This window comes from Capsicum annuum, chromosome 10 (assembly GCF_002878395.1).
Source record: "Capsicum annuum cultivar UCD-10X-F1 chromosome 10, UCD10Xv1.1, whole genome shotgun sequence".
In the NCBI taxonomy this organism is placed as follows: Eukaryota; Viridiplantae; Streptophyta; class Magnoliopsida; order Solanales; family Solanaceae; genus Capsicum; species Capsicum annuum.
In genome coordinates, this window is record NC_061120.1 from 131,416,456 (window position 1) to 131,442,335 (window position 25,880).

At 31.0% G+C, this 25,880-nt stretch overlaps 1 protein-coding gene across 1 annotated transcript; it reads right to left on the reverse strand.

The window, feature by feature from the left end:
• Positions 1-10,355: 10,355 nt before the first annotated feature.
• LOC107844306 lies at positions 10,356-12,055 on the reverse strand. Its single transcript, XM_016688754.2, has 2 exons — positions 11,788-12,055; positions 10,356-10,480 (listed from the first exon to the last, which is right to left on the reverse strand). Exons 1-2 carry the CDS (start codon positions 12,053-12,055, stop codon positions 10,356-10,358), a joined length of 393 nt encoding a protein of 130 aa, XP_016544240.2.
• Positions 12,056-25,880: the final 13,825 nt, after the last annotated feature.

The following is a 25,880-nucleotide window of genomic DNA, read 5'->3' on the forward strand; positions in this document are numbered from 1 at the left end:
TAATAATGAAGAATTTATTAATAATAATTAGATTATTTTGTTTCTTCTTTCTTTCTAAGTCTGTATATGTACTTTTATTTGTTTTAGTTTAATAAAAAAATTATGTTTGATCAACTTTAAACATTTTAATTCATATTTAATTTTCATTCTGTCTATTATCTTCTCAACAAACATGTCGACGATTGGACTTAAGGAGTAATTTTGAATCCAGTAGCAATAGCAAGATTTAAGATTTATCTGTTGGGTTTGTGACAGGGGCTGATTTAGGTTGTTCCAAACAGATTACTTGTATGTTGCAACAGATAACTAATCTTTTTTAACAGATAACTCCCTCTATCTCAAATTACCCTACCCGTCCCAAATTGAGATGGCACATTGATTAAGAAAAATAATTAATAACATGCCTAGTTTATCATAATAGCCATATTAGATAATGTTTACATTTTAATTTGAAGAAGAAGTGATTAATGCAAAGGGTAAAACATGGATTTTTTGTTATCTCTTCTTGATTAATAAAAAAAGATAAGTAAAATGAAAAATCAAATTAGAAAATTTGGGACGGATAATTTTCGACGGAGGGAGTCTTTAATTTTCATTCTGTCTATTATATTCTCAACAAACATGTCGACGATTGGACAAAAGTAATAATTTTGAATCCAGTAGCAATAGCAAAACATATTGGTTATCTGTTGGGTTTGTGGCATGGGCTGATTTGTGTTGTTCCAAACAGATTAATCAGTATGATGCAACAGATAATCAGTCTGATGCAATAGATAATAAGTCTGATGCAGCAGATAATCAGTCTGATGCAACAGATAATCAGTCTGATGCAATAGATAGCTAGTCTGTTGCAACAGATATATCTTCTGTTGTAACAGGTTGCTCATCTGATGCACTAGATAAGTGATTTGTTTAAATTGTTGGCACTTATGTTGGATTCATGATTGGCTTTTATCCATTGTTGGAAAAACAACAGTAACTTTGTAACCCAGATGACAAATTCGACTAAAAATCATAATTTAACTTACCAAGGTCTCCTATGAAGTAATGTCAAAGTGAAAAGTGGTAATGTTCGAAAAAAATTTGACTTAAGAAATTGGTAAAATAGCAACAGTAGTGGTAACAATAACAACAATGGTCGACAAGAAGAAGATGAAGATGATAATGAAGTAGAAGGTGATGATAATGAAGCAGAAGATGATGAATAAAGCAGCAGCACCAACAATGAACAACAATACTAGTGAAGAGAGAGAAAATAGCAATGGATGACAAGAGAGAAAAACGCATTTTTCCCTCCATTTTTTGTTATATTAACTAACATTTGGATCAAAGTATAAATTTAAAAACTTGTGGGTTATTTTCAAACTTCTCCAACTTTCTTAATTCATAATAAAGTAATTGTCACCTCCACCTAATAATTAAGACTTGTGTCACCTACACCTCATTTTAAAACTCTTTCGTCACCTACGGCCCAAACCCCCAAGTATCATTGCTACTACATTTTTTAAAAATAAAAAGTACTAATACTATAACTACTATTGTTATTTACTATTGTTGTTATTATTATTATCATTATATTTTTTTTATAATATTTAAATATATTTTAAAACTTTGAAAGGAATTATATTTTAATATTTTAAATATATTTATAAATAGTTAGAGTTTATTTAGAAGTCTTCAATGTAATGTTCTTATTTTCAAGCTAATGATAATTTTATTTTTCAAAAAAAGCCTAATATTTTCAAATGTGAATAACTCTAATCATTTAATCCATTCCAATTCAATTCTATTTGAATTCAAATTTGAATATTTTATGAATTTGTAATTTTATTTTTTTTAAAGAGCCTAATATTTTTAAATGCAAATATCTCTAATTTATTAATTCCATTCCATTCATTTTATCACCAAATAACAACCCACGCTTCTACAATTGTTGTTGTTGATGAATTTTTTTCTTCTATTATTATTATTTTTAAATTAAAATATTTAATATTTTGTAATTCAAAATTTTTATAATAATGCTATTAAATATTGTCCTAAAACTGTCACGTGGCTTTTTAATATCTTGTCAATTGACTTCTTGCCTTGCTTATATATATATATATATATATATATATATATATAGAGAGAGAGAGAGAGAGAGAGAGAGAGAGAGAGATAGATAGATAGATAGATAGATAGATAGATATACCCGAGCGGTATGCGGATAATATTAAAGCATTATTTATAAGCATTTCATATCAGAATGTCTCGGTTTGAGTATGTTAATTATATTACATTAAAGAAAAGTAACTATCATATTATTTCTCAATGAAATACAAAAAAAATAAAATCTGCCCCACCCACCTCTCACCCCTATCCCACCTATTTTAAGATTAGATGATCCCCCTCTTTGTCAGCTTGAAAAGGCTAACTTTGATTAAAAATATAAAAATTTTATCCTCTCCCACGTTTCCCACCCCCAATCCCCCTATCTCGATCAAAATCTATACGAAAATATAATCATGTAATTGTAAGAAAAAATTATGTTCAGATTTTTCTTTATTATATTATTCACAATTTAAAGATAATAAGTTGCTAATGTTTTCCCTCACCCCACCTCTAACGAAATTTATATAAATAAAATAATCATGTAATTCAAAAATGTTTTTATATTTCATATTTTTCTTTGTTATATAGTTCAATCTAAAGATTTCTGATTATAAAAAAATAATGTAATTTTTTTTTACTAAATAGTAACATGGATATGATGTTGTCTAATTGCTTCATTATATTCTAAAAATTATTTCAAATCCACCCCCTCCCACCACTAATACCTAGTGTGCATTTTTTCCTATTATATTTTAATTATTTTACTTTTCTGTAATTGGATTTAAAATTAAATTATTTTGTATTACGCGCATAAGCAATTGAGTTTTCTTCACTCTTATCTCAAAATATAGAAATTATAATAGATAAGTTTTGTCATGCATGATAAAATAAATGATAGATAGATTAGAAGAAAACTCCAGAATAATTTAATCTGTTAGAAGTTATTATAATTTAAAATTTATGTTAAACACTTTCACAACTATCGAAATATAACCTTATCTCATATTCTATAATTCATCTTAGTGCTCTTATTCTTTTTCTTTATATTGTAAAACTAAGTGACGCCCAAAATCAATAAAAAAAAATTATACATAAATGTACATTTCAAGTAAAATTAAAAGAGAATAAATAAATTTAAGATATATAAATGTCTATAAAATTGTTTTATATTTCTCCTAAAAAAGTAAATATGTGAATGTGATATTAAATACAAAAATCAAACAATTATGAATTGCATATAATTGAATTAAATACAGAAAAACTATGAAATAAAACAATATTAAAAAGAAGAACAATAATATCAAACACATATTTTGAAAAATTCACGTCTTTTATTAATATAAAATAAATATTTTTATTTTGTTTACTTATGAATTTTTTGAGCTTTAATTCTATGTCTTTCCAATTTTTAGTTTATGGATAACAATATGTGTATTATCTAATCAATTCAATATATTTTAAAAATTAGTTCAAAAACTATCCCCCAACACCCCATTTTTCTATAGTTTGTGATATATATATATATATATATATACTATCCAACACAAATTTTTTTTTTGACTTTAAATTTAAATTTAAATATCATATCAATTTGTTAAAAGAAGATCAATTTAATGTTATCAATTTAATGTTCTTTCTTATTCTTGCTTTTAAAATGTAATATATAACTTGTTTTTTTTAAAAAATTGAGATACATATTTGAAATTACATTAACATAAATGGAATAAAAGAAGGTCAATTTGTTACTCTTTATTACCTCAAGTTTTACATTTTTTTTATGTTATTTAAAATTAATAAATTTGTAAAATATTAAAAATAATCATTATGTTCTTTAAAAATATAAATATATATAATTAAAAATATTTATTTGTAAATTATAATTTCATACTATGTTGACTATTATATCTATTTATGTTTTACAACTAGAGGAGCATGACCCTTGTCAGCACGGACCCAATATTAAGATATTTTGACTATGTAAGATAAGTTAGATTGACGTCAATTTCAATTATGAATTCTAAAACATGAATACACAAAACATATTAACTACTTGATAGTATTTTTCAATGAGCCAAACTATCTCACAAGATAATTATGTATAACTTACTCATATAAATAATAAAATTCAATGCATTTTGAAGTTTAGATCTTTAATCATATGATTGAGATTTTCTACATTAAGTATAAAATATGAGATTAAAATTGATATATAAGACTTGACACTTGTTGTATAAAATAGAGATTAATTGTTGAAAAAGATAAAAGGTTATCTAGTCATTGCATATTACATCACAACTGGGTTGCAATTAAGAACCCAAAATTACATTGTATTCTCCTACTAAGCCGACATAAACATCCTTTGCTTTTATTTTCCTCCTCTTTTATTTGTCAACTTGTTCTTTGAAGTTAAGTTAAATTAATATTTTAAATTTAAATTTTAAGTGTTTTGAAAATTATTTTTAAAAAAAAAACTATAAGTTACTATTTGTTGTATTAATTTATGTTATTTGACTTTGAGAACACGATAAAATATACTTCTGTAAATGTTTTATCGAACTTTGCTTTTGTATATGTTTCTTTTATTGAAATGTAGGAGTCGTTTGTTAGAGTGTATAAAAATAATTTTGAATAGAATGTATTAGCTGTGTTTGCATTAGTAATGCTTATATTAGTAATACTGGTATTATTTATGCTAACACTAGTTCTTATACACTGTTTGATGTGTTGTATTAGAACTTGCCTTTTCTATCTTGATATATTTAACCAAAAGTTTTTTTAAAAAAAAGAATTCCATATACATTCTAGGATTCATTCAGGATCTAGAACGGGTTTAATATATGTTATTTTAATCTCAATTTATGTGACACAAATAGAATTTAGATAATCAATCATACTTTTAATATGTATTTAGATAATTTAATATGTTAACTATTGTAATTTATAATTTTTTTATATAATTTTCAAATAATATATGTTATTTTTCTTGACCAAACTTTTGTGGCATTGATAGTCAATTATATCTTAAAAATAATTTAAGTTTTTAATTATTGTGATTTATAATACTTTTATTCTATTCCAATTTAAGTGACACTAATATAATTTCGAGAGTCAACCAAATATTTTATATTTTAAATTTTTTTAAGTTGTTAATTATTGTGATTTATAGTATTTTTACTTTTTTTTTTGAAATATATAACAAATTAAATTATTTTTAGATATTTTAAGTTACTAAATATTGTAATTTTTAATTTTTATGTAATATTTGAATAATATATGTCACTCTCTTTGTCCAAAGTTTGTATCTTCGATAGCCAATTATATTTTTAAAATAATTTAAATTTTAATTATTGTGATTTATAATATTTTTTTATTTCAATTTAAGTGGCACAATGTTTAGATGACTATAATAATTAATTAGGGGTTATATAGTAAATCATGATTAAAGTAGCGAAGCATAAATGTCTTAAATGACTTACAAAAACTAATTAGAAGTGACATAACAAATTACTAGAAAAGATACTGGTGAAAAGAAATTAAGTGAACCTCATATAAGACGTCAAGTCATATAAGACGTCAAGTTAATTTAAAACATAAAAAATTAATTTATCATTTTTATATCTATTTTAACTTTTTTATTAATTATTATTAATTTTTTTAATACTTAAATGACTTATAATAATTAATTAGGGTAATATTTAGTAAAACTATGGTTGAACCAGCTAAAGTAGACATGATAGAAATGTCTACTTTATTTTTTAATTAAATATTATTAATTTTTTAATACATAAATGACTTATAATAATTAATTAGGGTAATATTTAGTAAAACTATGGTTGATAAAGCTAAAGTAGACATGTCATAAATGTCTATTTTACTCTTTTAATTAAATGTTATTAATTTTTTAATGCATAAATGATTATAATAATTAATTAAGGGTTGTATAATAAAATTACGGTTGAAGTAGTTGAAGCAGGCATGTCATAAATATTAAAATTAAACATTATTTATTCTTTAATACATAAATGACTTATAGTAATTAACTAGAGGTGATATAGTAAAATTATGGTTGAAGCAGATATGTCATAAATATCTATTTTATTTTTAATTAAATATTATTAATTTTTTAATATATAAATAACTTATAATAATTAATTAGAGATGATATAGTAAAATCGCGAAGCAAGAAACCTACTGAAGCAGGCATGTCGAAACCACTGCTTCTATATAATAGAAAAAATTAATAAGTTTTGTATTACATAAAATTAGAATTATAAGTTTTATTATGCGTAATAGAAATAATAAAATGACATACAGAAAAAGATTTTACCAAATTAAATATAGAGTAAAAGAAGACTCCAATATAATCTAATTTAATTTGTTAGGAATATATATTGTTTAAAATTCAAACTCGCTAAATACTTTCACCTCTATTGGAGATAATTTTATCCTATATTCAATTTTAATTTTTTAAATTCAAATTAAAAATTTATTAACTTTGTTCTTATGATTAAAAGAATTCAAGAATGCATGAAATTGTTTAAGAAGGGATGCAAAAATACCACTTCTTATACTTTAAACAATGCATAAAATCAGTAACAAAAATATATTCACACATGTAAATTTGCAAGTAAAACAATAAAAAAATAGATCAACTATATCTAAATGCCTACAAAATTATTTTATAATCTCCTAGAAGAAATTAGATATGATTTTTTTTGACATTCATTTTATACACAAATAATTTGTTAAATCTCCTCTTTATATTTCGAGTCTCAATTGTAGTTATCAATTTTCTAAATATTTATTTTGCATTTTAATATTATTTACGTCCATCATATTTGTGGAAACTTCACCTTTTTTAGATTCATCTATGACAAAAGATAAATTTTATGTTAATCATAAATAATAATAATAATAATAATAATAATAATAATAATAATAATAATAATAATAGTAATAATAATAATAACTAAAAAATTTACATGAAAAGACATACCTCCGTATTTATTCAGAGAAATTTAAGTATGAGTATTACCATTAATATTTGTATCCATGATAGGTACGATTGTGATTTATGATAAGTATAATAGTAATCACAAATAATAATAAAAGTTTAAAAACTAAATTAAGTATGAACACCATATCTTAATAGCTACTCAGAGAAATCTAATAAACATTCTCCTACAATCTTTTTATCCATGATAAAAATACTATATGACAAAAGAAAAATATTATGTTATATATATAACATTATAGATTAATAAAATCAAAACCTGCAAATAAATAAATGTGTATATCTAAGAGATAAGAGTTAACTACCTACCTACAATATGTCTACTCAATTAGTAAAAAAAAGAAATAGAAGTTACGAATAATAATGAACAGATTGATACAGAATCATAATGTTAATGTATTTATATAGATAACATACTCAATTTGAATTTCAAAAATGAAATGATTTAACTTGTAGATAAATTTAAATTCAAATTAAAATAATATTGTAATTATCCTATTAGATAGAATGTGAATATAAATTATTAAAAAGTGATTAAATAGAGAGTAATATTATATTCATAATTATCTACTAAACGCATATTATGGTAATTCGACTGTGATAGGTAAAATGAGGCAAAACATGCTCAGCCATAAAAGTAGGTTATCATTAATTTTAAATTCAAAAAATGATTAGGATATTAATTGGATAATTACAAATTTTAAATTTTAACAATAAAATAAAAAGGAGAGAAAGTTTTGTGTATTAGTTGCTAGAAAGTAGGATTATGTGCTATAATTATGCAAGCATAACCCGATTGCAGGATTGGAGGCGATCGGTAAGCCACGCGGCCATCCAGACCTATAATGCAAGAAAATCAAAATATACAAGAATTTCAAATAGCTTATTGACTGTATGGAAGAATAAATCTTTTACCCAAGCAAGGAGCCTGTCAGACTTCAATACATACTTATGTTGAGCCCATGTATCTAGCGGTTCTAACCGTGAAAAAGGATGTCCTTTTTCAACAACTTTTAATGGGCTTAAGAGTCACGACTTTCTAGATGTAGCCACTAAGGCAAAGTCAACAAAAGCAGCACTAAATTCGACTGTACCACCATATCGGAACCAAGTCAAGAAACTAAATAAAAATTTCTAGCAGATTGCAGGATCGGAGGCTGGCGATAAGCTGCGCGGCCACCCAGACCTATAATACAAGAAAATTGAAATATACAAGAATTTCAAATAACTTATTGGCTGTATGGAAGAATAAATCTTTTACCCCGAGCAAAGAGTCTGTCAGACTTTAATACATACTTATGTTGAGCCCATGCATCTAGCAGTTCTAACCATGAAAGAAGACACCATTTTCAATAACTTTTAACGGGCTTTAGAGTCACGACTTGCTAGATGGAGCCACTAATGCAAAGCCAACAAAAGCAGTACTGAATTCGACTGTACCACCATCTTGGAACCAAATCAAGAAACTAAATAAAAATTCCTTTATATTTTGATAGAGTCTGGATCTTTTGTGATTATTATGCAAGAGAAGTTAGATATCCAACATAGATATGGATCTGCTTAGCAGAACATAGTTACGACCGGACAGAGGGAGAGAGTAATAAGTAAAGACTCAAAGTAAATAAAATATGAATTAATACCTTAGATGGCTGGTGCAAAGGCCAGAATAGTAATGAACGGTAATCTCTTTATTCACAGTGAGAGAAATATTATAAAAGAGATCAATTTACAAAAGGAGCTTTTGTCTCTCTTTACAAATGAAAGATCCTATATATAGAAAAAAAATCTATGCACAGTTAAATGGGGCCTAGATTTGGGTCCTTTATACAGTATATCTATTGTGTGTATAGTGTATTTATTGTTTGTGTACAGTACATCCACAATGTATTTACTATGTGTGAACAGTGTATCTACTTTTTATGTTTTATCCTTCTCCTTCATCTGATTAATGAATTTTTTAGCTTGTTCAATGGAGTCCTCTAATAATATCTTATCTGAGGGTATGAGCTAAGAGTCTTGGAAATCTTCTTCTGCTGTATCATTACTAGTCATACTTTTCATCGAAGTGTCTAACTTATTATATTGATTAAGGGATTGAAGTAAATTTCTTTTTACCTCTTCTAGATATCGTGCTATCATTTCATTTTTATCTCCGTCTTGAACGAAGATTCTTCTAGCAATATGCCTAATCGAACCTCCTTCAATTACATCATTTTAAGAAGTTGTGTAATGCTCTTGGATCTTGTTTTTAATAGAATCCAAGAGTTCTTGACCATATAATTCTTTGGTCTTTGGGTCCTTTCTCATTAATTTGTCCTAGAAATTATTATAATATATTCGGTATAAGCAGGAATTTGATCCTTTGTGAATCCCAGTTCTGGGGTCCATTTGCGAATCCATGAAATAGAGAATTCGATAAAGAAATAAAATTGATCAATTTTTTCTAAATAGCAGATATGATCTGCGTGGTATAACTCGTTAAGTTTTGGTGAAACCTTAGACCATTCTTTGTATAACTTGATGAACGGGTCAGACAATATCTTGATAGTTGGCTCATGGTTTGACCACCAGTTTAAAAACCAATCAGGAATTGGTTCTGCAAATATCTTTGCACAGACTTTCATAAACCAAGTATGCTTATGTCAATTATTGTTATAATAGAGCACTTTATCAAAGGCTTGGATATAATCCCAATAAGTAAAGTTCATTCGAAAATTATTAAGACTGATCTATCTTTCTGTCATTGTTGACATCCACCAATCCTTAATGGATATAATCCGCTTAATAATAAGTTTTGAGAAGTTATAAACTTTCTCATTTGTGTTAGAACCAGAAAAGTGCTGAAATTCTGCACTACCTGTGGAAGTGAGAATAATCTCATAATAAGAACGGATTTTGTATGACTCACTCGGATAATATAATTCATTAATCAAATATATTTGGAATATTTTCCATTGATCATTTTTTCTTTGAATCTCAAAGTTTTCGACAAGAAATATAATTTATTTGTTCATTACTTTTTCATAAGATGTGATATCATCACGGTCCTCTTTGGTGACTGAATCAAATGTATCACTTTACTTTTAGGCGGCTAAATAGTCTTTCAAATGTCCATATAATAGACTATCTTCTGGAATATCTTCCAAATGAATTGAAGGAGATGATGAAGATTCGCTTTGTTGAGACATTTTTGAGTTTATTAAACTCCTTTTCCCCATCTGTATAACTGGAGAATTGGATGAGGATCCGCCTAATGATCCTTGAGATGTAGATGAGGGTCCGTATGATGATCCTTGAGAGTATGACTCTCTGTGGGATGATCTTCCCACTTTTTCTCTTCCTCTTCCTCGGGCCTTTTTCCATGAAGGCTCCATACTGCACATATAATCAGTTTTAGTTAGATAAACAGTAGTCATGCAATTCTTCATAATCATGAAAAGAAAATTCTGCTTCAACCATATCATGGAAAATTTTTCAATCACAAGATTTTCAAATCTTTGTATAATGAAATAACCTTTAAGATAGTGATTAAAGTTTTTTCACTAAGAAAGGTGACATAAAAATTCATTTTTGATTAAGATATTCCCTAGATAAAAAAGCGGGTAGGGAGTCATCACTTCCCCTTTTATATTGAATTTCAAAATCAAAATGGGCTAATTGAGCTTGCCACCTTGCAAATATCAATTTTGAAGCATCATGTTTAAAATCTTTATCGAACATATACTTGATCGATTGAGTATCAGTTTTTATTAAAAACTTTTGATTCTATAAATCATCCTGAAATTTTAAAACATATTTAACAATGGTTAACATTTCGTGAGCCACAGTAGCATATTTCTTCTGGGCTTCAGTCCATTTTCCTGAGTAAAATCTTATCAAATATTCACTTTTGTCATGAGGATTAACTTGTTTTAGTATTCCACCATAGCCAATATTAGACGCATCCTTCTTAATAATCTTTTGCCAAGCCGGGTTGGCCAGAGTTAAATAGGATAAAGATTTAACACTCTGTTTTATATGTTTAACCAGATCCGTGTGACTATGTGTCCAGGGACCTTTATAATCCCTTTTAGCCTATCATATAATTGAGTTAAATCGCGAGATAAATTCTCATAGAAAGGCGATATATAATTCAAGCTTCCCAAAAATCTTTGCAACTGAGTCTTGTCAGTAATAACATTAGGAAATTTTGATGCAAAATCAATGGATCTTTGAATGGGAGTAATCTTCCCTTGACAAATATTGTGTCCTAAAAATCTGACATCTGTCTGAAACAAACTCATTTTTAGTTTAGATATAACCAAACCATTTTTTATTACCATCTTTTTAAAAATATCAAGATGCCTGATATGAACTCGAATGTCTTACAAAACGCTAATATGTCATCAATATAAACAATGATTAAATCCATAAAAGGATTGAAAATATCATTCATGATTTTCTGAAATTTAGAAGGGGTATTTCTCAATCCAAATGGCATAACATTCCATTCATATTACCCAATTGGAACATTAAAAGCAGTTTTATAAGTATACTCATTAAATATTTGAATTTGCCAATATCCAGATCAAATTTTGAATATATTGACATCATATAATCTAGACAATAAATCTCTTTTATTCAGAATAGAATACCTAATCCATTTCAATTATTTATTCAAAGGCTCATAATTTATTACTAACCTGGGACCACCACGTTCCTTTTCTGTGCGTTATTAACATAAAAGGCAGTACAAAACCAAGGAGATTTTGAAGGTTTTATTAAACCCTTCTCTAACAAATTATCAATTTCCTTTTTGCAGAATTCTACTAATTCAGTATTCATCTGACAAGGTCGTGATTTAGTCGAGGTATTATCCTCGGAGAAATTATCTTCATAAGGAAGAGTGACAGTATGCCCTTTTCTATTCCAAAAAGCAGTGGGGTGATCAACACAAATATCAACAACCATTTGTTTGGAAATTAATTTAATTTTTTCCTGTACCTTAGTAGATTGTGATGTATCAACAATATTTATGCTAAGTAGTTCAAGTTGCAGAAAATAAACATGTTTCTATTTCATATCAATTAAAGCATTAATATCTCCAGATATAGGATCTGTAACAAAGGAATAAGATATCTCTTTATCCTTGTAATTAGCAGAAAATCCTTTTGCATCAAGGTGAGTAAAATGATAAATAACATTAATAAAAGGAGTTCCAAGTATTATTGGAGGGTATAACAAGTTTTTCACTAAAAAGAAGAAATAAGGAATGCAAACTTTATTTTGAAAAATGTGAGCATTCGGTAATTTGTACTCTATATCAAGAGAATTCCCAGATGCAGATTTGACCACATGAGTTGTTTTTTGAACATAATTCGTAGGGATTAACCCTTCTTGAACGCAGCTAACATCCGCTCCACTATCAATTATAACAATATCAGTTAAAGGAAACCCATTATTAATGAAAATAGTACATTTAATATACCATTTGTGAGCAGGAATAATTTGCATCATTCCTAGAAAATAATCATTTTTTGGATCAAGAGATTTTTGATGAATATTATTTTCTTCATCTTCCTTAGGACTAATGTTTTTCCCTTTGGAAGTGGTGGGAGAATTTTTCGCTAGTTGGAAAATCCAGTAATCACAAATTATTTGATTTTGTTTAAGAGATTTAATATCCCTTTTCAAGTTTTCAACTTCAACTTTCAAATCATCAAAAGAAGTATCCCTGCTAGGAGCAAAGTTTCTAGCAAGATGTTTATCAACTTTTGCCAGAGAATAAGGCACAAAATATTCAAAATTTCTCTCACGACTAGGAGGATTGCTATCAGCAATATTAAAAGTCATTGGTTTTGAACTCATGGATAAATTTACAATTTTTTCATGAAGTTTTTCATTAGAAACCTCTTTTAAAAGTTCTAACACATTATCAGATGTGTATAACAATATTAATTTGATGTGTGAGCAGATGCTAACATATTTGAGGCTTTTAACTGAGAATAATTGCAAAGTCTTAAGCAACTTTTGTCGTTTTTGATTGTTTTCTCTTTGATATTGTAGTAAAAGTCGAGATACAAGAGAATCAGCAATTATGGGAGTAAAAAAGTTAATTTCTGAGCAAGTAGAGAAGGAAGAATAGCTGATGACTTGTCTGATAAGTCGTCAGCCTTGTGATAAGCTATTAAATTTGATGTCAGGCTTAGATAAAGAATGGCCTTCAGTTGGAATGTGTGACAACATCTGTGATAGGCTATCAGAAGTGTGATAAGCCATCAGGCTCAACGTCGGCTTAGCAGGGAATAGATTTTAAGGTAAAGAAGTGACGACATCTCTGATAAGTCGTCACATTTCTAATAAGCCGTCAAGCCTGATGTGTGAGCCTATGCTAACACGTTTAAAGCTTTTAACTTTAAATAATTGCAAAGTCTTGAGTAAATTTAGTTATTTTTGATTAGTTTACTTTGATTTTGCAGTATAAGTAGAGAAGAAGGGGAACCACAAATAAAAAAAAGCAAAAAGCATGAAATAGGAAGCAAATAAAGAACAAAGTATGGCTGACGACATCCATGACACGTCGTTAGCCTGGTGATAGGCTATCAAGGATGCCGTCAATCGTAACTAGAGAATGAGATTTATTATAACATTGTGACGACATATCATGATAAGGCATCAGAGTTGTGATAAGGTGTCAGGATCACCGTCAACCTTAGGCAGAAATTCTCAAAATAGAAGAGGAGCTGACGACATCCATGACGCGCCGTCAGACTCCTGATAGGACGTCACCATCAAACTGAGATAGCAAAAGCCAACTTAAAGAGAATCTAACGACGTCCGTGATAGGCCTTCAAACTCCTAATAGGCCATCACGAGCGCCGTCATCTATTCCGAAGAAAATCTAAACTTTAATTTTATTTCCTTATTTAAGGTTAACTATTTAAAGCCTTATTTTAGATTTTTTATTCATTCGATCATTATTGATTGACATATCCCACAAGATAGAAGATACAATTTCTCTCTTTCTCTCTCTCTCTAAGACCAATATTTTGGAGTTTTGTCTTGTAATTCAATTCAAAGTATACTTTTGATTTTCTTCATTATTGTAAGTTAATCCTTTCGGTTATGAATTTAATTTGCATACTTGTTTCTTGCATTATGAGTGATTAAACACCTGTAACCTGGATTATGGGATCTAGGGTTAGGTCATGATAAGGTGTTAAATACTCAAGATTTAATAAGTGTTAGAATTTCTTGGTAATTCTGAGATTATAATTTACGTCTGTTGGTTGTAAACAGTAGGCGTACCTACTTTGGTTTGCTTGAGAAAGAAATTATAAACAGTATAAAGTGAATTATCAACAGGGACTCAGAAAGGCTTCGTTTAATAATCAGCGCTGTAACAAGGTTGATTAACTTGAGGTAAAATCTGAACAGTGCATAGCGATTCCCTGAGTTCGAGAGGATTAGGAAATTAGACGCTTGAATAGGTCGAGAGACATTTGAGCATATCATCGATAAAGATAGCTTGTGATCCAAACCACTGTGAGAGTTTTGAGTAAATTTTGGCATCTGTCATGTACCGTAAGCCCTAGTGAACATAATTTTAGTTATTCCATAAACTCTTGATTGACAAACACTAAAATTAAAGTGACCAAAAATTATTTGCTAATCTCCAAGACCCTCATTTTATCTTTTTATATAGTTTGTTTGAATTTAACTTGTATCTTTAGTTTCAAACTAGTTTAATCACCACTCACATTATTCCTTGTGGGATTAGACCCCAAACTAGTTGGGTTTTATATTGACAACGATCGCCTACACTTATTTCAGAGTGTAGTTTGAAGCGTTATCAAAAATGGCGCCGTTGTCAGGGAACAATTTGGCGTATTTAGTTGGTTTGGAATTTTAGCCTACTAGCTTGAATTCAAACTTGTAAATATTTGTTTTTAGTTTTCTTTTATTTCTTGTTTGGTAGATTTTTATTTTAGTTTACTTATTACTATGGCATCATGGAATGAACATGAGCTTGGTGGTTGAAAATCTTATCTTGATGATCCATGTCCATATTGTGATGGACCTCACTTTTGGAAAGATTGTAGATACGCTCTCCGGAGAGAGATGTGTGCACCATCTCCATCATACCGGGAGTATGATTGTTCTTTATGTGGTGGTCGAGATGGACATTGGAGTGATTGCCCAAATTCCCCCTCCCCTATAGTGCTAACCCAAATTCTAGTTCTTCTTATGATTTTGATAGGTCGTATGGTCAAGAAAAGAAAGAACGAAGCACCGATAAGAGTGGCATTGAAGCTATGTTTCAACGAATATTGGATCTCCAGAAAAAAACATATGATATCGTATGTGATATGTGTCAAGATATGAAGCCGATCATTTATGAGGAGATGGATATAGAGGTCAATTATTCAAAGCATTCTTCTATATTATGTTTAGATGATATCTTGTTTGTAGAATCATTTAACACAATGGAAGAGTGTGAAGATGAAGAGCAAGAATCCTATACTGATGATGATCTTGATGTTGATCTTCCATTGAAGATTCCCCAACCAACCGAACCATTCATGAATGAAGATGTCAAAGATGAGGAAATAGTACTAGAATTGAAAGAAGAAATCAAGAACAATCCTTGTGAAGACTCTAGTCCATTTTGGGGTAAAGATACTAATAGAGACGCTACTCCAGAATTGAGAGTCAGTCCTCATTTGAACCACTTTTCAACATTATGCTTGGTGGATGTGAAGAAAGTCAAACCACCCAAGAAAATAATGAATTTTAAAAATGAGGAGGAAAATTTTTACATTTTGGAGTTTATCTTTCCAAAAGGGTATACTACAATTCTAGTTTTGAAGGCCAAGAAGCTTAAAGATCGATATCTAGTTAGTGGATTTTTAAGATCCTCATTGTTGCCCAATGAGCCCATACGAAAGTTCGATGTAAAATTGGGAAAGCGGTTTAAGTCTTCGAATAGGCGTGATAGAACATTCCTTATCATGCCCTCACATTTGCCCAACGGACCTAAAAGATGTAAAGATCAAAAGATAGGCCAATAATTTAAATTGTCAAAGTGGAGGGATAAATAATGACTGGATATTGTCGTTCCGCGACACTAAATTAGGCGCTTCTTGGGAGGCAACCCAAGGTATTTTATTGTTTGTATTCGTATTATGTGATTGACATCAGATCTTCGTACCCATGGTGCCACAGGTATGTTTTCCTCTTATTTTGGTTTGACGCATTGGGGACATTGCATGATTTTAAGTTAACAGTGTTAGGGCTACTTGTGGGTGTTGATGTCCTCTTGGGGTTTTTTTTTTCCGTGCCTCTTTTCCCCGAAGTCTTGTTCCTAGTAGAGCCAACATGTTTAGGCGTATTGCGCTTGTTTTGTGATTTGTTGTAGTTGACTAGGATAAATACAAGTAACGAAGGTAGTTAACTTGTTTTTGTGATTTTTGAGCACCTCTTCATTGGTCTGATATATTACTATGTGAATTGCATCCATTTGTGACCACGGTGTATCTTTTTGTGGCATTAGTCTGGCAACTGAATAACCTTTGTTAAACAAGTGCATGAACTGGATAAGTAGTGATATGTGAGATACTTGTGTGCCTTATGTGTGTAAGGTCTTACTCAGTTCCCTTTGTGTGTTGAATCTAGAACTTGCCCTGTTAGTCTTGCCATGGTCATAGGATAAGAGTTAGGAAAGGATCATAGGCCGTTTTTTATTTTAGCCCACTTTAGCCAAAATGATCTTCCCTATGTGCATAATATCTCTTGATTCCTGTTTTGAGCCTAATTAGCCTATTTCTTTCTACGACACCTCTTGCCTTCCCGTTTATATCACAATGAAGCTGTTTTGGCCCTGGTCCTCCTTGGATACTGTGCACCTTGACTTAGGCAAACAACCTAAGTTGAGGGTGGCTATCATAGGGGTACGTAATACAAAATGAGTATGAAGAGAGGAAGAATAAAAGAAAAGATTAAAAAGTTGGATGCGGTGAAAAAGGAATAAGAAATGAGAAAGTTGTGTAAAAGATGATAAAAAAAATAATGTGCTAATTCAAAAGACCGCATCCATCTTGAGCATGTGTGATCAATAAAAGAGAGGAAGAAAAGAAGGTTGGGAGTTGAAACCCCAAGAGTTTAGTGTAGTGTCAAGGAGGCATAGTCATTCTGAAATAGGGCTGGCAACGGAACTGCAATATTCCGTTGCGTTCTGCTATGCCATTTCCGATTTATTTCTGGTATCGGTAATAACACGGTCCGGTTAGTGCCGGTTTACCAGTACCCAATGGTTCGAAATGCGATACCGGTCCAAACCTACAAAAAATTCTGGTATTTCCGGTTCCAGTTGACCGGTTGCGATACCGGTTGACCGGTTTCCGATCCGTCACTATTTAAATTTCAGCCTTTTTAAAAAAAAAACTTGGTTTGCAACGGCTCTTTTGGCCGTTGCATTTCTACCCGTTATTATCCTCCCCCCCCCCCCTCCAATTACCCTCACCACTCTTTAAAATTTTCACTATAAATATACTTCATTTCAATTATTTTTTCACACAAATATTATCAATTTTCATACTCTCTCTTAATATTCTCTCACATTCTCTCTAAATATTTCTAATTTTATTATATTAGTTGAAGACTTGAAGTTGAGGATTCATTTATTATACTAGTTGGAGTTGAAGATTTTTTGCAGATATTACAAGCTTCAATTATCATCTTTTAATTCTGACATTTGTTATACATCTGCTTTTACGCAGAAGTTTGGTATATTTGTTCCAACTTTAATCTCTTTTTCTTTACGTTAATTATCTATATTTTTAATTTTTAGTATCTAAATTTATTTACGAACATCAATTTGTATTTGTATTGCTTGTTTTAATATTTTATTTTGAATTATGAATTTTGGAAAAAATAGTAGTGGTAAAAACCCAATTTTTGGTAAGGTCTTTTGTAGAAATAAAAAAAGTAAGGCTAGTACTAGTTCATTACTACCTAGATTTAATGAAACTTCATTATCACAACCTAATGGTTTCGATGTTGGTATCGGTATGGAATTAGATAATGAGACCCTCGTTATAATAATTTTGAGGAAGACTTACCGAAGGAAGATGATATAGAAGAACAAGAATTAGGTGATACCCCTACCCTTACTAGTCCGGCTACGGAATTACCAGAATACGGTGAAGAACTTCCCTCTTTACCAAAATTTACTAGGGCCAAAGGTACCGAACGAACTAAAAGGTCTTTAGTTTGGAAATTTATGGAGCATGATAGGGTAAAAAGTACTGCTACTTGCAATAAATGCAAGAATGTTTTTAAACATTTGACTGGGGGAAAAAATGGAGGGACAGGATTGCTAATTTCGCATTTGATGAGATGTAATAAAGAATTTATTCATCTAAAAAATTAGGCTAAGGCAAAAAAAAAATGGTACAGCATTTGTACATGAATCTGTAGGAGGTAATATGGTTCAAATGAATTTAGACATGTTTAATCCGGCTGAAGCAAGTTCATCATCGACATATAGTGAAGATGTAGATAGAGAAGAACTAGCGAAAATGGTTGTTGTTATGGGTTTGCCTTTTAGTTTTCCTTTGCATCCCGGTTTTATTCATTATATTCAACGAGTATATAATCCCTCTTTTAAAGGTTTTTCACGAAATACAATTAAAAATGATATTTTTAAATTTCAAGCTGAACATTGTCATTTTCTTCGTTGCTTATTTGATAAATTTGATGGTAGAATATCTGTTACTTCTGATATGGGTACTAGTATTGTCGGTAATGATTATTTTACTCTCACGGCTCATTGGATTGATCACGATTGGAACATGCAAAAAGAATTATTGCTTATAAATATGTCGATGAGTCTAAAACCGGTATGTATATAGCTAGTACAATAGCGGAGAGCATGAAATATTTTAGATTTATTGGTAAACCTATGGCATCCATATTAGATAATGCTTCTAATAATTTGAAAGCTATTGACGAGTTAAAAACTAGATTATGTTTAGTGTATCAAGGTTATTTTCATGTTAGATGTTCTGCACATATTTTAAATTTGATAGTACATGATGGTATTCATTTGTTTGGAAATGGTTGTCTGAAAGTGTGAATTGTTTGTAGTTCTATATTTAAAAATAAAATAAAAGGTTGTAATGGATGATTTTAAATGTAAATGTCAACAATGTGGCCTTCCATATAGAAAAATTCCAAAAGAAATTCCTACTAGATGGAATTCTTTGTTTCAAATGTTTGAAGTTGTTGTTATATATCATAAACCTATACAATTAGTTTATAATTCTTATAATGAGGATGTTAATTTAATGCTAGATGAAGATGATTGGACTGGAGTAGAAGAAAATTTAATGCTAGATGAAGATGATTGGACTGGAGTAGAAGAACTTTGTAAATTTTTGAAAACTTTTTATCAAGCTACAAACACAGTATCTGCTCAATATACTCCAACTATTTCTTCTGCTTTAGTAACTATTACTGTTATTTCTAAAGTACTTGTTAAATATAAAAAAATATGTCCTAACAAAGAGGCAATTGAAGCTATGATTGAAAAATTTTAAAAATATTATTTTCCTATTCCATAAATTCGTTTAACAACTAATTTATTAAACCCATTTTATAAAGAACATGGTACATTGATGTTGGTTAGAAAATTATACAACAATTTAGAAATTGGACTTCATGAAAAGCCATTAGTTGAAACTTGTTGTGCTAGCATAGTATCTACATCTAGGAGTTTATATAACTTGTATCAAGTTATGGAATAAAATATTGGGCCGATTGAACCTCCTACTTCTAGACGTAGATATGATGATTTAGATGATGAGATGGGCATAGAACTTGGTCTTCAATGTTGTAGGAGTAATGATTTTGATTTGTATCTTTCGCAGGACCGGGAAAATATTAGAGATGAAACTGGAAAACAACAACTTTTATCGTGGTAGAAGACCCAGATCAGTCAATTTCCAAAACTTTCAAGGATAGTTCGAGATTTGTTATCAGCTTAAGCTTCTTCAGTTGCTTCGGAGCAAGCTTTCAGCGCAGGAAGATTTATAATAGGAGATTATCGGTATTCGTTAACAAGGGATAGTTTGGAGATTCGGTATTATTTAGAGATTGGATCAATGCTGAACGAAGAAATTTTAGGCTCCCCAAATTAACGCCCCATATTGAAGACGAAATAGATGAAATCTTTGAGGAAAATAGTGATGATGGAATGGAAACAATGGAGGAACAAGGAACTAGACCAATTCCGAAGGATTTATCCGCCGAAGAATTAGAAAAGTTATGCCAAAAAAATTATAGACAATTTAGATATTAATAAGATTCTACAATAGAGATCTAATTCACACAGGACCCTTCCTAGAAGATGGCTGCGTAGATTAGATTTACATTTAATATCTTTGTAATAAATGTACAACGTACGAAATTTGAATAAATATAATGGCTATTCGCCTAATTTTGTTTTAAAAATTCTCTTTTGTTTGTTGCAATTATGGAAAAAAAATATTATATTAAGTATTTAAGTTTATAAAGTTAGGAAAATTTTTAATTTCTTAATCTTATTAAAAATATTATATTAACTTAACATATATTTTTTAAGTTAAAATTTAAAACCTTCTAAAATAATTAAAACTTAAACTTATTATAAAAAAGTTAATAAATTATATAAACTATATAAGTTATATATATATATATATATATATATAACTTATATATTAATCCCATTAAGTTATAATTTAAATTAAAACTTAAAAACAAAAATATTTAAAAACAAAAACTGGTACTGTAGGCGCTATTCCGGTAATGTTCCAGTATCGCTCTGTTCCGTTCTGGTTCCACACCAATAGCTAGCGGACCAGTCTGAACAAGGGGAATTTTTTGGTATTCCGGTTTCGGTAACTCCGGTTCCGGTGCTATAAAACGGTAATAAGGTTCCGGTACCATTTCGGATCCGGTCAAACCGGTCCGGCGGTTCCGGTTTTGATCCATTGACAGCCTTACTCTGAAATATCTATGAATATCATACCAGCCCCTAGCCTACGTAACAAGTTTAAGAAAATTCCTATAGTGATCCTAACTGACCTGTCTGACAACTTGGGTACTGACTGTGAGGGCAAGCCTATGGCATTTGATGCGCAATGTTGGAACTTCATTCTGAGAGTAAGTTTTGTGTTTATCCCTGTGTCTATGTATGTAAATTCTGACTTGAGTGAAAAAGGAATTTCTTTGTTCTAAGGGCACACTAGGCATGTTGCTAATCACTGTCTTACTTGGATAGTGTAATTTAGGTATGTGTTGGGTTGTTATTGCTAAAATTCTTGCCATATCTTGATCCTCGTGAGTTGCATGGGTGTTTTCAATAATAGACACAGTTGCTCTTAATTTGACTGACCTTGGAGATGGTGCATGTATTCTGAACTGATATGAGTAGTTAGCTGCCAACTTGTACTTTGTATACTCTTGGTTATATTCAGGTTGCTTGAGGACAAGCAATTGTTTAAGTTGAGGGTGTTGATGTGTGAGCCTATGCTAACACATTTAAAGCTTTTAACTCTAAATAATTGCAAAGTCTTGAGCAACTTTAGTCGTTTTTAATTAGTTTACTTTGATTTTGCAGTATAAGTAGAGAATAAGGGGAACCACAAATAAAGGAAGCAAAAAGCATGAAATCGGAAGAAAATAAAGAACAAAGTGTGGCTGACGACATCCATGACCGTCGTCAGCCAGGTGATAGGCTATCAAGGATGCCGTCAACCTTAACCAGAGAATGAGTTTTACTATAACGTTGTGATGACATGTCGTGATAAGGCGTCAGAGTTGTGATAAGGCGTCAGGATCACCGTCAACCATAGGTAGAAATTCTCAAAATAGAAGAGGAGTTGATGACATCTATGACACACCGTCAGACTCCTGATAGGATGTCATTATCGCCATCAGCCTGAGACAGCAAAACTCAAACATAAAGAGAATCTGACAACATCCATGATAGGCCGTCAAACTCCTAATAGGCCGTCACGAGCACCGTCATCTATTTTGAAAAAAATTGAACTTTAATTTTATTTCCTTATTTAGGGTTAACTATTTAAAGCCTTGTTTTAAGTTTTTTTTTATTCATTCGATCATTATTGATTGACATATCCCACAAGATAGAAGATACGATTTTTATCTTTCTCCCTCTCTAAGACTAATATTTTGGAGTTTTGTCTTGTGATTGAATTCAAAGTATACTTTTGATTTTTTTTCATCATATTAAGTTAATCCTTTCGGTTATGAATTCAATTTGCATACTTATTTCTTGCATCATGAGTGGCTAAACACCTATAACCTGGATCATGGGTTCTAGGGTTAGGTCATGATAAGGTGTTAAATACTCAAGATTTAATAGGTGTTAGGATTTCTTGGTATTTCTGAGATTATAATTTACATCTGTTGGTTGTAAACAGTAGGCGTACCTACTTTGGTTTGCTTGAGAAAGAAATCATAAACAATAGGAAGTGAATTATCAACAGGGACTCGAAAAGGCTTCGTTTAATAACCAACGTTGTAACAAGGTTGATTAACTTAAGGTAAAATATGGACAGTGTATAGCAATTCCCTAAGTTTGAGAGGATTATTAAATTAGACTCTTGAATAGGTCGAGAGACATTTGAGCATATCATCAATAAAGAAAGCTTGTGATCCTAACCATCGTGAGAGTCTTGAGTAAATTTTGGCCTCTATCATGTCTCGTAAGCCCTAGTGAACATAATTCTGGTTATTCCATAAACTCTTGATTGACAAACACTGAAATTAAAGTGACCAAAAATTATTTGCTAATCTCCAAAACCCCCATTTTATCTCCAAAACTAGTTTAATCGCCACTCACATTGTTCTCTATGGGATTCGACCCTAACCTAGTTGGGTTTTATATTGAAAACGATTGCTTACACCCATTCCAGATTGTATTTTGAGAGTTATCAAAGCCTCATCATCAACCCAAGGCAGAGATTATCAAAGTGAAAAGGAGCTAATGACATTCCTGATAAGCTGTTAAACTCCTGGTAAGCGGTCACACACGTCGTCACCTGTCCGAGAAAATACTATGATCTATAATTTTGTTTCCATAATTAGACTGAAGTATTTAAAGCATATGTTAGGGTTTTCATTTATCATCTTAGACATTTGGAACTCAAGTTTTGGGCACTTATCTCTCAATCTTCTGACTTTAATTCTTTAGAGAGATTATTATAATTTTTTTGGGATTTTCTACTGGATCAAGTCTGAGAAACATTTGTTGCTATTCATTTTGCTGTAAGATCATCTATCTAAGAATGAATTTAACTTGTTGTCTTGCTTATTTTATTATGAGTTGATAAATTCCCTTAACTCGAGTCGTGGTATCTATGGGTTTGGGTTTGGACGTAACTAAGTGTTCAAGATTCTAACGGTGGTAGGAACTTCTTGTTAATTCCATTATTTTACATGCTGACTATTGGTTGCAAACAATAGACTTTGCTTACGGGTGATTTGCTTGAGATAAGAAATCAACCCTAGTAAGAAGTGAATTATCAGCAGGGACTTAGAAGCATTAAACTTCCATTTAATAATTAATGTTGTAACAAGATTAATTAACTTGGGATAATATCCTGTTATGAAATATAAATTCCTAAGTTTGAGAGAATTAGGTGATTAAATGACTAAATAGGTTGAGAAACATTTAGACATAACTTCGACAAGGATAGTCTGTTGTTCCTACCTACCACAAGAATCTTGAACCGTTACTAGTGTCCGTCAAATCCCAATACCCATAGTGAACATAACTCTGGTTTTCCTTATCATATTGATTTCAAACATTGAACTGAGAATTATTTGTTACACTTCTAAAAATCCCCATTCATAGGAAACTGTTAACTATCAGCTGATTAACCCGCAGATAACTCAAATTCACACCCTATTCCCTGTAGGATTCAACCCCAACCTAGTTGGGTTATATATTAACAACGATCACTTACATTCTCGTAAGAGAGGTGTAGTTTGAGCGTTATCAACAATGGTATCATTGTCGGGGAATACAGTCGTAAATTAAAGTTTGTGTGTGCTAATTGACTATTTTTCAAGTTTCCTAGTTTTACGTTTATTTGTTGTTTTTGTTTTCTGCAGGACTTTTGTGGTGTATGCCAAGAATCAGCAAAATGGTAGACCAGCAGAAGGCTGACAGGTTAGCAGCCTTAGCTAGAGCTGAGGTGAATATGTAGAATGTCGATCAACAAGTAAGGCATCCAAATCCTGAGGATGAAGATTTGGGATACGAGGAGTTGCTGAACCCTGGTAACCCAAGGCGTACAAAGCAAATAGCTGCACCAGTACAACGTAATGCTAAGATGAACCATCCGTTCCAAGGAAGACAAGATCACCAGCCGGTCCAATATGGCCTCAATGATGTTGATGATGGAATGGATGGAGCAGGTGCAATGGGTGCAATTATTCCTCCACCGTTAGCACCTGGGGAAAAATTCAACATTACGAGTATTATGATTCAACTCCTTAATCTGAAGGGGTTGTTTGGTGGCCTTTTTGGGGATGATCCAAACTTGCATTTGGTGAACTTTGTCACTATCTGTAAATCTTTTTATAACCCAGGAATGGGTCAGAATGCTATCCGTTTGAGATTATTTCCGTTGTCTCTGTCTGGGGAGGCAACATTGTGACTTAATAAGCTGACACCAGATTCTATCACCAACTGAAGGCAGTTGAAAGGAGCTTTCCTAGAAAGGTTCTTTCCACCTTCCAGGAGGGTACAGTTGAGGGATGAGATCAGTAACTTTAGACAGCTCCCAACTGAAGCCTTGCATGAAACTTGGGAGAGATTAAAAAAAAATTTGATGTATTGTCCAAACCATAATATGATGAAATACACTTGATAGAGACTTTGTACAAGGCCCTTAACTCTGTGTCAAAACCAATAGTAGATAATATTGGTAGTGGTTCATTTGTTGATCTTACATTCCCAGAGGCTTCAAAAATGCTAGAGAGAATGACCAAACAGAGTCGGGCATGGCATACCACAGACTCTATGGTAGCAAGCCCCACTGTTTCTGTAGGTATGACTGTGGAACAACGCAGAAGAGACGAGAAGTGTGATCAAGACATGGCTCACCTAAAAACACAAATGGACTTGCTAACCAAGCATTTACTATCAGGTAAAACTGAGAAAGTGAAGGCTGTGGGATCGCAAGGTAAAATAAACTCTAACTCAGAAGAAGAGGCAAACTGTGTAAAAAATTAGAGGGGTTTCAAAAGAAATAGCCAAGGAAATCAAGGTCGAACTTACTATGATGGGGATAGATATAAGAATCAGGAGCAAGCAAATTAGAGGAGCAATAATGATAGGAGCGGGTTATATGTCCCTCTTGGAAATCATGAGGCTGCTACAACAAGTTCTGAAAAGATGTCCATGGAGGACATGATGGCTAAATTGTTACAGGGAGTGGAGGCTACCAACTCAAGGATAACTACCATGAAGATCGATCTGTTCTCTATTAGTCAGTTGGTAAACTCGCACTCTACTGCGATCAAACAGCTGAAACAGCAAATAAGCTAACTCTTTACAGCACTGAACCAGAGAAAGAGTGGAACATTACCTAGTGATACGGTCTAAAATCCATGGAATGATGACTCATGTATGGCAATTACCCCTAGAAGTGGTAAGATATTACCTGGCCCTTCTGTAGGCAAGAGTTTGATTGAAGATGTGATTGAAGCAGAGAATGAACCC